Source organism: Pteronotus mesoamericanus, unplaced genomic scaffold (assembly GCF_021234165.1).
Source record: "Pteronotus mesoamericanus isolate MK-2021 breed Mesoamerican mustached bat unplaced genomic scaffold, CSHL_Meso_final contig_130, whole genome shotgun sequence".
NCBI lineage: Eukaryota > Metazoa > Chordata > Mammalia > Chiroptera > Mormoopidae > Pteronotus > Pteronotus mesoamericanus.
This window is the reverse complement of record NW_026555060.1, coordinates 29,587,843-29,602,663: the sequence shown is the minus strand read 5'-3', so window position 1 is coordinate 29,602,663 and position 14,821 is coordinate 29,587,843. Positions and strand designations below refer to the sequence as shown.

Below are 14,821 nucleotides of genomic sequence, written 5' to 3'. Positions count from 1 at the left end.
GTGTCTTGGTGTGGTTCTTTTTGGGTCCAACTTGTTTGGGATTCTCTGCGCTTCCTGATCTATATCCTTCGCCAAATTAGGGAAGTTTTCTTTCATTATTTTTTCAAGTAAATTTTCAATTTCTTGCTCTTCCTCTTCTCCTTCTGGCTTCCCTATGATTTGGATGTTGGTACATTTGGAGATGTCCCAGAGTTAGTATTTATTCTATCCTCATTTTTTAAAATTATTTTCTTCTTGCTGTTCTGATTGAATGCTTTTTTCTTCCTTATGCTCCAAATTGTTAATTTGATACTCAGTTTCATCCCCTCCACTCCTGGTTCCCTGTAAATTTTTCTTTGTTTCACTTAATGTAACTTCCATTTCTGCCTGGGATTTTTTTTTTTTTTTATGCCATTGCTGTACTCAGTGAGTTCTTTGAGCATTCTGATAACCAGTGTCTTGAACTCTGCATCTGATAGGTTAAATATCTCCATTTTGTTTCATTCTTTTTCTGAAGTTTTGTTCTGTTCTTTCAATTGGGCCATATTTCTTTGTCTCCTCAGTTTGGCAGCCTCCTTGTGTTTATTTCTGTGCATAAAGGAGAGCTGCTTTGACTCCCTGTCTTAGTAGCATGGCATATTGTAGAAGAGTGGACCTGTAAATTGTATGGGGAGGAGCCTTACATGATCACCAGGGTGGGGCAACCTGTGTCACTACTTTGTGGCTCTGTGTGGGGGGAGGGCTCAGAGAGGGGACAATGCCACTGCCTGGCCTTCTAGAGGTTTGCCTGGGAAGAAGCTGTCTCCCAGCACTCACCCTGTTTCCACCCCATATACCACTTGTGCCCTTCCAGCTGTTGGCCTGGTTCTGAATCCCAGAGGGGGTGAGTCTATGTAAGTCCTAAGTCCACGTGGGCCCTTTAAAAGGAGTCTCCTGATAATCTGGCACTTTCTTCTGCTGCCCCAATCTCCACTGGTTTTTACAGCCAGAAGTTATGGGGACTTATCTTCCTGGCACTGGAACTCTGGCCTGCTGGATAGTCTGGTTTGTGGCTGGGATTTCCTGCCCCAGAGGCATCCATCCCAGTTTATGTCTACCACATGGGAATGTGGGACTGCCCTTTCCGCCGCCTTGCTGCACCACCTCTCTGCACCACTCCCATGACTCCACATACTCGCGTGGCTCCTGCCTCTCCGCATCTCTCCACCTCTCTCTACATCTCTGCCCCTTCTACCTTTCAGGATGAATGTGGCTTCTTTGAATCCTTGGTTGTTGGACTTCCGCACAGAATGATTTTCTGACAGTTCTGGGTGATACCTGTTTTGTAGTCTAGATGTAATTTTTTCTAGTAGTGCAAGGAGGCCAAGCATGTTTACCTACCCTCCATCTTAACCAAAAGTCATATTGTTCCTTTTTTTCTAGTTGAACTTGTATTTGTCATTTCACTTTTCTGGCAGAATCATATTCTAACAGAATGTATTTTTATGCTTGAAAGTCTTTCCCTGATCATCATTCTCCTCTATAAGGGAACTATGTATACAAATTTAATTTTTTCAGTTTCTCGTGCCATAAGATTCTGAGTGTTCAAAGTTCTTTTCTGGATTGAGTCTTACCAAAACTACTATGAAAGATGGCAGTGTAGGCAGACATGGCTCTCTTTCATGCACAACCACATCAAAATTACAACTAAAATATAGAACAACCACCACTCAGATCCATCAGAAACTGACTTGAATGGTGTCTGACAACTATGGAATTAAAGAAACCACATTTATCCAGACTGGTAGGAAGGACGCAGATGTGGAAGGGTCTGGTCCCACATCCATGTGTGGTAGATAAAAGTTTGGGAGGGATATCTCAGGAGCAAAGAGTCCCAGTCCCACACAAGGCTCCCCACTCCAGGGTGCTAGTGCCAGGAAGATAAATCCCCATAACTTCTGGCTGTAAGAACCAGCAGGGGATTAACTCAGTGGAAGAAACTTCTGGAACCCCAAACAGTTCCTTTTAAAGAACCCACACACGGAATCACCTACTCAGACTCACTCCCTCTGAGCTCCAGCACTAGGGTAGCAGCTTGAAAGTCACCAGCGGTGTACAGGAAGAAACTGAAGTGTCTGGCATCGAGGTGAGCAGAGGCCATTGTCCTTTTTCTAAACCCTCCCCCAACAGGGCCAGAAAACCGGTGCCATATCTGATACTTCATCAACCTGGCTAACACTCTTTGACCCACCTTGCAGATCTCCAGAGGCTCTGCCCTGCCCAACTGACAGCCCCACCCACGCTGCTTTTCCATATGAATGGCTCATCTTGGCACTTGCTTCACAATGTCTAAATCCTATCAAATAAGAAACAGCTGGCTTGAGTGAGCCCCAGGCCCAGCACTAGCAGCAGCCATCCTAGATTCACAGCTTGGCTTCACCTGGGAATCTCGAAGCCCAGCAGAAGTAGCAGCCATCTCAGATTGCTTTATAGCTCAGGCAGGGTGCCCAGAGCAAAACACATGTGGAGCTGACTTTGGCCGGCACCACCCAGGAAACCTCAGGGCCAGTGCATCCAGTGGATAGCTATAGAGCACATTGGAGCACAACCACTCTGCCCTTGCACAGCTGATCCTTCACAGAGGATGGAGGTTGGTAGTTCATGGTCACAGCCAGTCCTTGCAGCTGACTGGTCTAGGTAAATCCTTCCATTGACCTTCCAATGCCAACTACAAGAAAATGGTTGCAGTCAGCCCACATGAATGGTGCACCTCAAGTACCCAGCTTGAGGATATGGCAAGCTGTGCCACTGGACCCTACATCAGGCCATGCTACCAAGACAGGGAGTCATAGAAGCTCTGTCTAATACATAGAAACAAATACAGGGAGGCTGCCAAAATGAGGAGACAAAGAAACATGGCCCAAGTGAAAGAACAAATCAAAACTCCAGAAAAATAACTAAATAAAGATGGAGATAAGCAATCTATCAGATGCAGAGTAAAAAACACTGGTTATAAGGATGCTCAAGGAACTTATTGAGGACCTCAACAGCATAAAAAAGATCTAGTCAGAAACAAAGAATATGCTGATTGAAATAAAGGACAATTTATAGGGAAACAAAAGTAAAGTGGATAAAATCAAGAATCAAATCAATGATTTGGAACATAAGGAAGCAAAAAACAATCAATTGGAACAAGAAGAAGAAAAAAGAATTCAAAAAAATGGGAATAATATAAGCAGACTCTGGGACAACTTCAAGTAGTCTAACATACACATCATTGGGGTGCCAGAAGGAGAAGAGAAAGAACAATAAATTGGAAATCTATTTGAAAAAATAGCGAAGCAGAACTTCCCTAATTTGATGGAGGAAATAGACCTGCAAGTCCAGGAAGCAGAGAGAGTCCTAAACAAGATGGATACAAAGAGGTCCACTCTAAGACACTCCATAATTAAAATGCCTAAGGTTAAAGACAACAAGAGAATCTTATAAGCAGCAAGAGAAAAGCAGTTACCTATGGGGGAGTTCCCATAGACTGTCTCAAAATAAACTTTGCAGGCTAGAAGGGATTGGCAAGAAATGTTCAAAGTCATGAAGCAGGGACCTACAGCCAAGATTTCTCTATTCAGCAAAGCTATCATTTAGAATTGAAGGGTAGAAAAAGAGTTTCCCAGACAAGAAGAAACTAAAAGAGTTCATCATCACCAAACTATTATTATATGAAATGTTAAAGAGACTTATTTAAGAAAAAGATCAAACCTATGAATAATAAAATGGCAAAATATACATATCTATCAACAATTGACTCTTTAAAACAAACTAGGCAAACAAGAACAGAGACAGAATAATGGATATGGAGAATGTTTTGATGGTTGCCAGATGGGAGTGGGTGTGGGGGAATGGATGAAGAGGTGAGGGGATTAAGAAGTACAAACAGGTAGTTACAGAACAGCCATGGGGATGTAAAGTACAGGATAGGAAATGGAGTAGCCAAAGAACTTATATGCATGACCCATGGACATGAGCAATGGTGGGGGGATTGCCTGAGGGAGTCGGGGGTGCTGGGTGGAAGGAGGAGGGCAAAGAGGGAAGAATTGGGACAACTGTAATAGCATAATCAATAAAGTATAATTTAAAAAATTAAAAAGTAAAATAAAATTACTATGGGCAGACAATTTATCAATATAATGTAAATACATTATAAATTTTAATATACATAGAATGTGCTATTTTCTTGGGAGTCATCTTTTAATGAGAAAAATGTGGCTGAGTGTATTTTTTACGTATCTATGTGTAAATGCTACGTATTAATAGACTGAAAGAGACAAGAATCAGCACCAACTCTTGTTTAAAAAAAAAATGTTTTATAAGCATAGCCCTGAAAAACCTTGTTGACATTAAGTAGATAGGAATGGCTCTGGCAACATCATTCACTTACTTGAACTTCTTCGAATTACATGGTAAAACTCACATATGGATCTACTAATCAAGTAATACTTGTAATGATCTATCAGATGACAGCTTGGGTCCGACTCTAGTTCTATTGAAAATAAAGAATTGGAACTATCTCACTTGCGAATAGATTTGTTTCCCTGTCATTGGAGTCATTCCGCGTTTTCACATTGCACCGATTTTCAGCAGAATGCTTTGGCTTCCAGGAGGTTTTTGGTGAGAGAAAGCAGGGAGAGAGCATTCCTTCTGCTTGTAAACTAGGAGAAAGGGGTGTTCTTAGGAAAGATTTTATGTGGAGGCTGAGAACCTAGAAATTGCCTTAAAAATTATCCATAATCTCTGTGTCCTGTGGAAAGTCCCAAGATATACCCAAGGGTGCTGTGCCCAAGTTTAGAAGTCCTTGGTTTATTCTCCTGCTTCCTTTCTCTCTTTATTGAGGACTGTTGAAATGTTGTCTTGAAAATGACCAGCATAGACTAAAGGAAAAGTTTTCTGATTTTTTAATTTTGTCCAAGTGAGAAGTCAGATATACCACAGTGACCCAGGATTCAAGGAACTCTGACCTCTGACCTCCCAGTTACATTAAGCTGGGACACTTAAATTTGTCTAGGTAAACTTGCACATTGAGGTGACATTGTATCACCTAAACAAAATGCCTGGATGAACTGGCGTTTGTTTCTCAGGGAGACTGGATATCAGAAAGCCAAATGAACTTTTGTAAGCAGTAGGAGAATCTCTTTGGGAAACTAAGTTGCTCAGGTTGTTTTTTGGTGGGTAAATAGGCATGCATCAGGCAGGTGCCGACCATAATCCAGGATTCTCCAGGGGCTAGACTGGACACTATATCTCCGGCCTGTGCTGAAGGCATGAGGCCCTTCCCCAAATGCATGGGGCAGCTCAGATCCCAGACTCTGGGGAGAACCCTACAGCAAGCCCACAGCATGACAGAGAACTCAGGAATAAAAATGAGAGAAAACCTTAGCTGAGAACCTCTGGGGCTTGCATAAGTCTTGGAATGGTAAGCAACTTACCTGGAAACTAATGGATACAAGTTTTTCTACCTAGGTGCCCTGTACTACGGCAGCAAGGTTGCTCCTACCTCACTCCCACCTTGGGCCAGCCTCTCACCGACACCCAGGGTCCCAATGCCTGTGAAAGGAGCTCCTGTGCTTGAGTCCACTCCTCCTCCGCATGTGATGAGAGGTGAGAGAACTTCGACATGGCTTTCAAATCCCCAGTCTCCATCAGCTCATAATCTGTGGAGCACTTATATACATTAATAAAATCACTGTGTTTCGGTAAACTAGGTGACTTTTATAGTCATCATTGTCTTCTCTGGAAAGAAGGTAACTCCATGTGTTAGTCAAAATGTGGTTAAAATAACAAATTTATTTTTTATAGTTCTGGAAGCTGAAGTCCAAATCAAGGTGCCAGCAGGGTAGATTTCAGGTTTTTTGGCTTGAAGGTGGCCACCCTCTTCCTGTGAGTTCACATGACCTCTAGAGAGAGAGACAGAAGGCAAACTCCGTGGTGTCCCTTTTTATAAGGACACTAAATCCCATCATGGGGGCCACACACTCTGATGAACTGATCTAAATTATCTCCCAAAGGCAGCCCCTCTATAAAATGGAGATGATCATACCTCACCTGCAAGGTTGTTTCCTGGTTCCCAGTAGAAGTTCAATAAACATGGGCAACCCTCATGTCCATGGACCCCAGGTCGTAGGAATCCATGAAGTCAGTCATGGGAGCCTTCAAAGCACTTCCACTGTAATCAAAATTTAGGCTGCACAGACCAACTTAAACATGATGTTTCACTTCTGTTGCCTAGAACTGTATCAACTCAATGTGACAGCACTGATTCTTTTGCTCATGAGAAGGTTTGATTGGTGGGGTCTGGGTTAATTAAAATGGCAAAAACATTTGTTATCTTTAACAAAAACAATTTTCTTTGAACAAAATGTCTCAAAACACCATAATTGTATAGAAGAAGGGAGAAGAAAGCATAATTAAATGATTTAAAAAAATTTTTTAAGGAGTTAGTAATCTTTTGTTCTATGTTTTAATGATGCCCTCTAGTGCTCAGCTCCAACACAAAATCAATTAAACAAGTATTTATTGAATACATACATGAAGTTGGTGGTATGAGGGGTGCAAATAAATACAAGGTCTTGTTCCTGCTCTGGATTAGTTTATTCTTGACTCTAAGTTTCAAAATACACACTTGAAAATGAATGAGCATATCAGCGTGCTTGGGAGAATGGGCTTTAATAACACAGCTTGGATGTGAGCTGTAGATCCGGCACTTACTAACTCCATGATGTGACCTTGGACAGGTCATGTGTCCTCTGCAAGGAGAATGAGTTCATGTTTGCAAGGAGCTTTGTGACAATATCTGGAAAACAGTGGCCTGTCAAAGGATGGTAGCCAACTCTTCCAATTTTATCCCGGGAAACAACCACTGCTGGTTTTCAACTCACACCTTCTTCTTCAATGCCTTCAATTACTGAGGCTAGAAGTCTGGCAGTGCTGAGTTGTTTCTCTCTCATAGTAGTTACCAGATACTATGGATTTTACCATATGTCTCCTGAATTTTCCTCTCTCCACCATCCTTGTTTCTTAAATTTAACATTTCTTGCCTGGGTTACTGCTATTTTATCTGCTAAATGATCTTCCTATGTCTACTTTCCAATATTTAATTTATACTGTCACCAAAATTTTCCTAATATGAAGTCCAAATCATGTCACATTTATTCTTAAAAACCTTTAATAGTTATTCAACAGAATAAAGGTCCGTTCTTTAACATAGTGTTCCATGGTCTCCATCACCTACATTTTAGTCTAATCGTTTTCTGCATTCTTCAAGAACCCATCCTCTAGTTATACTGAGTTACTTTCTAAACAAACCATCAACTTTTCTACCTCCATGCCATTTCTCTTTCTGTCCACTCAAGATAAAATACTTCTCTTTCTTGTGTCTTAGTCTTCCCTTCTCCCCCTCCTACCTTTAAGACTTAGTTCAAAAGCCAAATCCTTCATAAGACCTTGCTCACCTTTCCCAGGTGGTCAATCATCCTTGCATCTTCATTCTTAGAGCTCTGCACTTGGGCTATTATTATATCATTTACTTTGTTCTAGTTTACATTAGTGGTTATGTCTGCTTCCTTGAAAGAAGAAAAAATAATGTTCTAACCGTTAAAGAACACAATTATTCCTGATATCTGTGAAAGCATGGTGAGGAAGATTTTATTGAAGGAGGGGTAGCGGTAGGGACAACTGCGATGGGTTTTGGCAGTGGGGGAGGGAGACTGCACTCATCTGCAAATACAGCGAGGGAAAGTGGGGCTTCGGAGACAAGGGGCAGGGTGGGGGTCAGTGGGTGAAAGATAAAAGAGGAAGCAACCCGGGGAAGGGGTCAAGGCTAAACACCTCCAACGGGATTCTTGCTGAAGGGAGGCTGGTATGATCAGACATCACCTGCGGGTGGGGGACGGTGGGGGAAGGAGGAACCTGATCAGATAGCGAGGGCGATCAGATGCGGAGGGTAGGGTTTCTGGTTAAACTGACTTAGCAGGATTTTTGCTAAGATAGAACAGTGCAGAGACCAAGACAGAAGCCCAAAAGTTGAGGTCTCATTGAGAAGTCCAGGAGAGCCCGAGTAGAGTTTGGTCAAGGAGCGAATCTTTGCCACTCTTTGCTTAAACTGTTACTCTGTTGAAGGCCATGACTTATCTATAGCTACAGCAAACATGGCCTAATTCAGTGTTTTGCAAATAGTTTTTTTTCCTCACTAAATATTTGTTGAATGGTTAGACAAACAAACAAACGAGATTAGCCAGAATAGCAGTGTCCAGTAACAAAAGAGTGTTCAATACTTTCTTGGGAGCGGATTAACCTTTTAGATTGATTAATATCAATCTGTATGCCAACAAATAATATTATGTCTTCTTTATTTTTATGCATTGTGTATGCCTACTTAATACATGATTTTTTATCTATACACTCACTGTATATATTTATACATAGGTAGTATATATGTGTAGTGAGTATATAGTATGTGTCTTATTCCTCGTGTCTTTCTTACTCATTTTTATCTCTAGCCTAGTGCATAAGTGACAGCTACAGAATAAGTACCCATCATCCTTGTAAAGTAACTTACAGCTCTGATGGAGGCTGTATGAGAAAGGGACAATGGGCATGGACCGCCGGGCCCCCGGTGCCTAGATCAGTGCCTAGCATATAGCAAAAGCACAGTAAATATTTGTTCTTGTTAAATTAAAGATGTTTAGGAATAAAATACTTTCCAAAATCCTCTTCCCTTCTATGATGTTTTTATTTTCATTTTCTTTGCATATTTTCCAGTTGAAAATGACCCACACTTCATCATTTACCTACCAAAGAGTCAAGAGAATATTTGTTTCAATATTGACTCAGAACCTGGAAAAATCCTCAACCTTGTTTCTGATCCAGAATCAGGTAAAATAAAAAGATATTACATTTGAATTAGACAGTTAGATCTTTGCCACATTACACTGTCACTACCTGGGATTTCTTTCCTTCTCACCATAATAGAAGTCCTATATTTTTCAAACTCTGAAAATTAGTGAGAAAAAATTATAAATATATTCCTAAGTGTTTGAAGTATTATAAATAATATATTCTCCCTCAGTATAAGCTAACAGATTTTGTAATATAATTAAGTGATAATAAAACATAGTTACACAGTGAGTGACAAAGGAAAAAATGTTATGTGAATCCTAAAACAAAATAAAAATAATACTGCCAAGCTTTATAAATTTGAATTATGGTGCCCGCACATGAAAAAAGAATGGCACGCAAGAGAGAATAAAAGCTTTTTTTCCCCCCCATAGGGATTTTGGTCAATGGACAGCTCATTGGTGCCAAGAAGCCCAGGAATGAAAAACTAAGCACCTATTTTGGAAAACTGGGATTTTATTTCCAAAGTGAAGACATGAAAATAGAAATTAGCACTGAGAGCATCATCCTCAACCAGGGCACTCGTACGTCGGTCTTATCCTGGTCTGACACAGCTCAGGTCATTCATCAGAGGCAAGTATTATGTCTGAATCTGGGCCTGTCCTTGACATTACACCAATAAATCCTGCCATTTGAGACATAAACAGACCTTAAAATCATCATTTTAAACATGAAGAAGTTGATGTTCAGAAAAATTCCTGTTACCTACCTGCCCTGTTCCTGGCAGCTGGAAGCCTGTGTTTTGGTCACCAGGTATCTCAGTACTAGCCTGGTGCCTGGTGTAGAGTAAGTACTCAATAAATCCATGTTGGGTAAGTGAATGAGTCCATCAGCTGAAATCCACAGCTGGCTCTCTGTCAGAAATGCTCGGATACACTATGATTGTGTTCTGTGAGTAATAACTTCCCCTTAGTATCTGTTTAAACAAATTGAAAGAATTTCAGAGATGGAGTTAAAATAGCATTTTGAGGCAAAAACATGGTAAAGGTCATAGACAACTAGTGGGATTGTATTGGGAGGAATGAGAGTTGATATAAGGAGTAAGAGGAGTGACTTTCTAAGAGTCTGTTCTGGAAGTGTTGATTCTAGTTCAACTTTTCCAGCAGGGTGCTTGTCTCAGTGAAGAAAGAGAAAACCGTGACGATCACCCTGGATAAGGAGATATCCTTCTCTGTGTTACTTCATCGCGTTTGGAAGAAGCATCCGATCAACGTAGACTTTTTAGGGATCTACATTCCCTCCTCAAACAAGTTTTCGCCTAAAGCACATGGACTAATAGGTAAAGGGTTGATTAACCACCTGACCAGTGTGGGGCCATGCTACAGCTTGAGAATTTAGGATAACGGTGGTTAGAACTGGGGAAAGTGATAGGTGTGAACTCGAAAGCAAAGGACACATGTTCTGAGCCTGGGTCTTAGTTTATAAAGGTGACTGAGTGACAACACAAAGAGGTCAGTGCCATTGGAAGAAACAGTAACTGTTACTCCCAGTTTCTCCTAGAAACAAGAGGCACAGCTGGCCATCCAGGGCCAACAGGAGGAAGACCAGGATTTGGTCAGGGAAGCAGGAGCGAGTGATAGGGTCAGGCCAGAGCCTTTATAGGGTTTTCCATGGAAAGACAAGCAGGGTAGATTAAGGTTGGCTGTTTTGAAAAATTCCCATAGGCTTTGGGCTAGAGAGTAGGTTCTCGATGCCTGGCACCTGGCCCTGGAATGATTTTTTTCTGGGTTATACAGGCCAGATAGATGAGGCTCGGCTCTGGGTTGGTTAACTGTATACCAAAGGCATGCTCCTGGCAGAGTCCTTTGCTGTCTTTCAGAATTGGCCAGCCTGGGAGGGGCAGTTTCTCCTGAGCCAGACAGGGGTTTTAAGATGTCAAACATCCTATTATGGAGAAAGTAAAAAACACAGTGGTGCAGGGTAACTCAGTAATACTATATGGCCAGGACCTTTGCTATTCCACATAAGGTTCTTCCAGAACCTGAATTTCATCATCACAAACTGGGCAACAGAAGAGACAGGTAAATTTTAAGTTTTATGGTGAAGATTTTTTTTTTTCTAACTAAAGAGAAGTTACCTGGCTTAGGAAGTCTGTGATAACAAACAGGGCATCTAGACCAACCTTCCCTCCTTTTTAAACAATGGCTCCAACTTCAGCATCTGACATCACAAACAAACCCGTTTCTGTGATTTGAACTATGCTGTCAGGTACTGACCTTCACCCCCAGCCCCATTCAGGGCATTTGGTTTTACTTCAGATCCAGCACATCAGCCGCATAAGTAAAGTGACCATGGGGTGAGCGGCACGGATTTGCTCCCCAGGAAGGACCCCTCCCTCGGATCGCTGTGCCCTTTTTCTCCGAGCATGTCTTTCTGCCCTAGAACTTCTGCAGGGTGGACCAACTGGTAGCTTGGATCAAACGACCAGCTTGTCTTTTTTATTTATTCTTGGGTAACATGTAAATCACTGTCTGGCCTTTATATTACTAGGCCAGTTCATGCACGAGCCAAATATACACATCTTCAATGAGCGGCCCGGAAATCACCCTGAGAAGCCAGAGGCGACCATGGAGGTGAAAGGACATAAGTTGGTTGTCACCAGGTAGGCCTTGGATGCGTATGACAGTAACAAAAAGGGCTCCTACTAGCATTGGACTCACAGAGCATTACTTACGTCAAACTAAACAATTCATCAGGAAAGGGTACATACATAACATTTGCTTTTACATACGTAACATTTGCTTAAGGAAATTGCAGCTCATCCATCTGAAATGAAAATGATGACTACATATATACAGTTAATCTTTTGTTCTTACCTTCATACATTAGAAGCCCTTCATAAATGGTCACAAGATGAATAATTAAAAAGGCTGATCAAAGGAGGAAATCATAAAAATACCCTCATATCATCACGCTAGAAAGTTTTTTTTTATTAAGGCTAGAGCCTTCTTTTTGAGTATGTGCGGCTATTTCCACGACACTTCCATTATGTTCCCACCTGCCTTCCATTTGTAAATTAATTTGCCCTCTTTACTTTGCTAGAAAAGTCCATATTGGTCAATCTCAGTATGGGTTATTTGACTTACTGAAGGGCACACTTTATTCTGTCTTTCCAACACTAAGCTGCAGACTTTGATGACTTGGGGCGTGGAGATGGGCGGGGGCAGGCAGATATGGTGGTGGAAGGGGCGCAAAGAACGGCAAGTGTAGGGAGCATACCTCCTTTTGAGATATGCAGGCTGGCATGCCTTGGTCTGTGCCCTAACCATACATCATTTTCCTTGCAGAGGCCTGCAGAAAGACTACCGAACAGATCAAATATTTGGAACAGATGTTCCCTGTTGGTTTGTACACAATAGCGGAAAGGGTTTCATCGATGGACACTACAAGGATTACTTTGTACCTCAGCTCTATAGCTTCCTCAGATGGCTTTAAAGGTTTTGTTTTGGAAACTGAATGTATAAATATACATTTTCCCCTGCCACTCTTGCATTCAGTTTGAATAATTCAAAAAACTAACCAGATTTTAACACATCTGAATTAAATAAATGCTTTACAAAAAAGCTTTAGGATTTTGTTGCGTCTTCAGATGCTAATGTGTCTGTCCATTAAGGTGATGCAAAGGAACGCTGCTTTGTCAAGTCAAGCTGGCAACCAGGTAGTGCCCTAGATTGGGCATTTACTGTGGTATCTCTGTCAGGTCCTCAACATTGCAGGCTGAGTACATTTTTATGTTGTCAGTTGTGAGAAATTCAATTATGAGGTTATATGGTGAACATGGAATAAGAACAGGGGACGTGAATTATAAGGAATTGACTTGCATAATCATGAAGGCTGATGATAGTCCAAAATCTGCAAGGCGGGCCAATGGTACAGGAGACCCAGGGAAAACTGGCATTCTGGTTCAAAGGCCACTGGGCAGGAAGAACCGGTGTTGCAGGTGAAATGCAAAGGCAGTCACTTGGGGAAGGATCAGTTTACTTTCTTCTATTCAGCACTTCAGCTGATTAGATAAGGCCCACTCACATTAAAGAGGGCAATCTGCTTTACTCAGACTACCTTTTTAAAGGTAAATTTCATCCAAAACACCCTTGTAGACACACCCAGTAAAATGTTTGACCAACGCTCTGGGCCCCCTGTAGCCCATCTAAGGTGACACATAAAATGAGCCATCATGAGGCCTTAGTCATCAATCTTATTCTGTTAAGCCAGCCCTTCTCTGAGTAAGATAAAATACAATTGGGTAGATGTCTTCTGATTAAATTATAATCCTGTAACAGTTCTGCCTGCTTGACATTATTCTAAAATCACCTTGGAGACTCTGTTGCTCTTAAATTCCTCAGGTTTAAAAATTGCTCAGGTTATCATCTCAGATGGCTAATTGCACATAGTGGTGTTACTATGGATTCTGAATCACAGTTCCAAATGCTCCGGAAGCCCCTCTGTCTGTGAAGCAACAAGTTTTACACAAATTTAATAGATCTTGAACTCTGTACCTTCCTTACTAGTACTCCTTGCAGACCTTTGATTTTGTTTGTAGCTAAGCAATTTCTAAAAGTAATGTCATTTAATTTTAAACCTTATTATGATTATCTTATTTCAAAATGAATTAACTAGCAAATTATGTCTTAACAAAAGGCTAATGGCATTTATAAGGCAAAATAAGTAACAAATTTAAGGTGAAATCAGGTGACTATCATGTCTGCATTAGTAGAGAGAATTTTGGTGATACAGTCCAAGGCTTGCCCATCGTAATTCTTTGCTTTCCTTTGTTTATAACTTTCCTTTAAAAATCAATTCCTAAAATGCACAATTTTACAGTCCAAGTTGATAAAATTACACTTAAAAAATTTAAAGTTATTTTTATGAAATTTTCTCACCAGTTTGATAACAATCATTTTTCATTTTGGAATGTAGACAAAACTACCTCTTCTTGGAATAACCAACCCATATTTGAAAAAGCAAGTGATTTGACATAATTATAAAATATTAAACAAATGATTATTTCTATAATTTAATCTCAATACTGAGATGACATTGCCTTTTAGCTCTATTCTTTATAAAAATTGGTCACCTATATTTTTTAAAAATCTACATTTTCCATTCCCTATTTCAAAAATACTAATCTTAAAATGCTAACATAAAACACACACTTCAAAAGTTAGTTCTTGTGATTGTTACTTGGTAAAAATTTTGACTTTAACGTTTCTAGCTTCAGATAAGTTTGATTTCTAGGATTTTATATGTGCTTCATCATTGTTAAAATAACGATGAAAAATGTTGGGATGTATATGTATATGCAACAGATATCGAGCAAGAATCCTATAAAAAGGAACTAGATTTAAGATCAAATCCATGTTATTCAAATTATCAAAACTTATTAATAACTTTTAAAATTTATTGCCTGTAAAAATTTTATTAATACGGTTCATGTGTTTCCCTTGCGACCAGAAATATGCCTTTTCTGTATAATTAATTTTGAATTACAAATGAAGGAACCAAATTAATGGGAATCACTGGAAAGCAAGGAACTATTCCATGTCCACCTCTTGATTAGTTTCTGAAAGTATTACGCTCTCACTGATGAAGGAAAACCTGACAATTACCTATATTGTTTATTTTGTGGCGCACCTTGCAATGCACTGGCAATTGACCAATATTTAATTCTGTATAGAGCTGGGATATTACAGTGCTGGTATCTGTCAGATATATTAATCATCTTTACCATTTATGCAGTCTGTCTTCAAAGCTTTTCCTAAGTATCAATCTAAACAGTTTCCATTAAACCAATTAAATATGTATCTTGTCAGGAAAATGAGAGCCTATGTTTCAGAAAAACCAGACTCTTGGCTCTGATCATTCCTGTCATAAATTTGTCTGTTTTTAATATACTGAAAATTAAACAAGATTTCTTAAG

At 40.3% G+C, this 14,821-nt stretch overlaps 1 protein-coding gene across 1 annotated transcript in view; it reads left to right on the top strand.

Moving 5' to 3' along the window:
• The window catches only part of ITIH2 (inter-alpha-trypsin inhibitor heavy chain 2), a 35,645-nt gene extending 23,306 nt beyond the window's left edge, over positions 1-12,339 (top strand). The window contains exons 16-21 of the mRNA XM_054591107.1: positions 5,473-5,610; positions 8,770-8,883; positions 9,279-9,477; positions 10,011-10,183; positions 11,395-11,506; positions 12,192-12,339. Of these exons, the coding sequence (XP_054447082.1) occupies positions 5,473-5,610; positions 8,770-8,883; positions 9,279-9,477; positions 10,011-10,183; positions 11,395-11,506; positions 12,192-12,339 (884 nt within the window). The remainder of the gene's footprint in view (positions 1-5,472; positions 5,611-8,769; positions 8,884-9,278; positions 9,478-10,010; positions 10,184-11,394; positions 11,507-12,191) is intronic.
• The last annotated feature ends 2,482 nt before the right edge of the window (positions 12,340-14,821 follow it).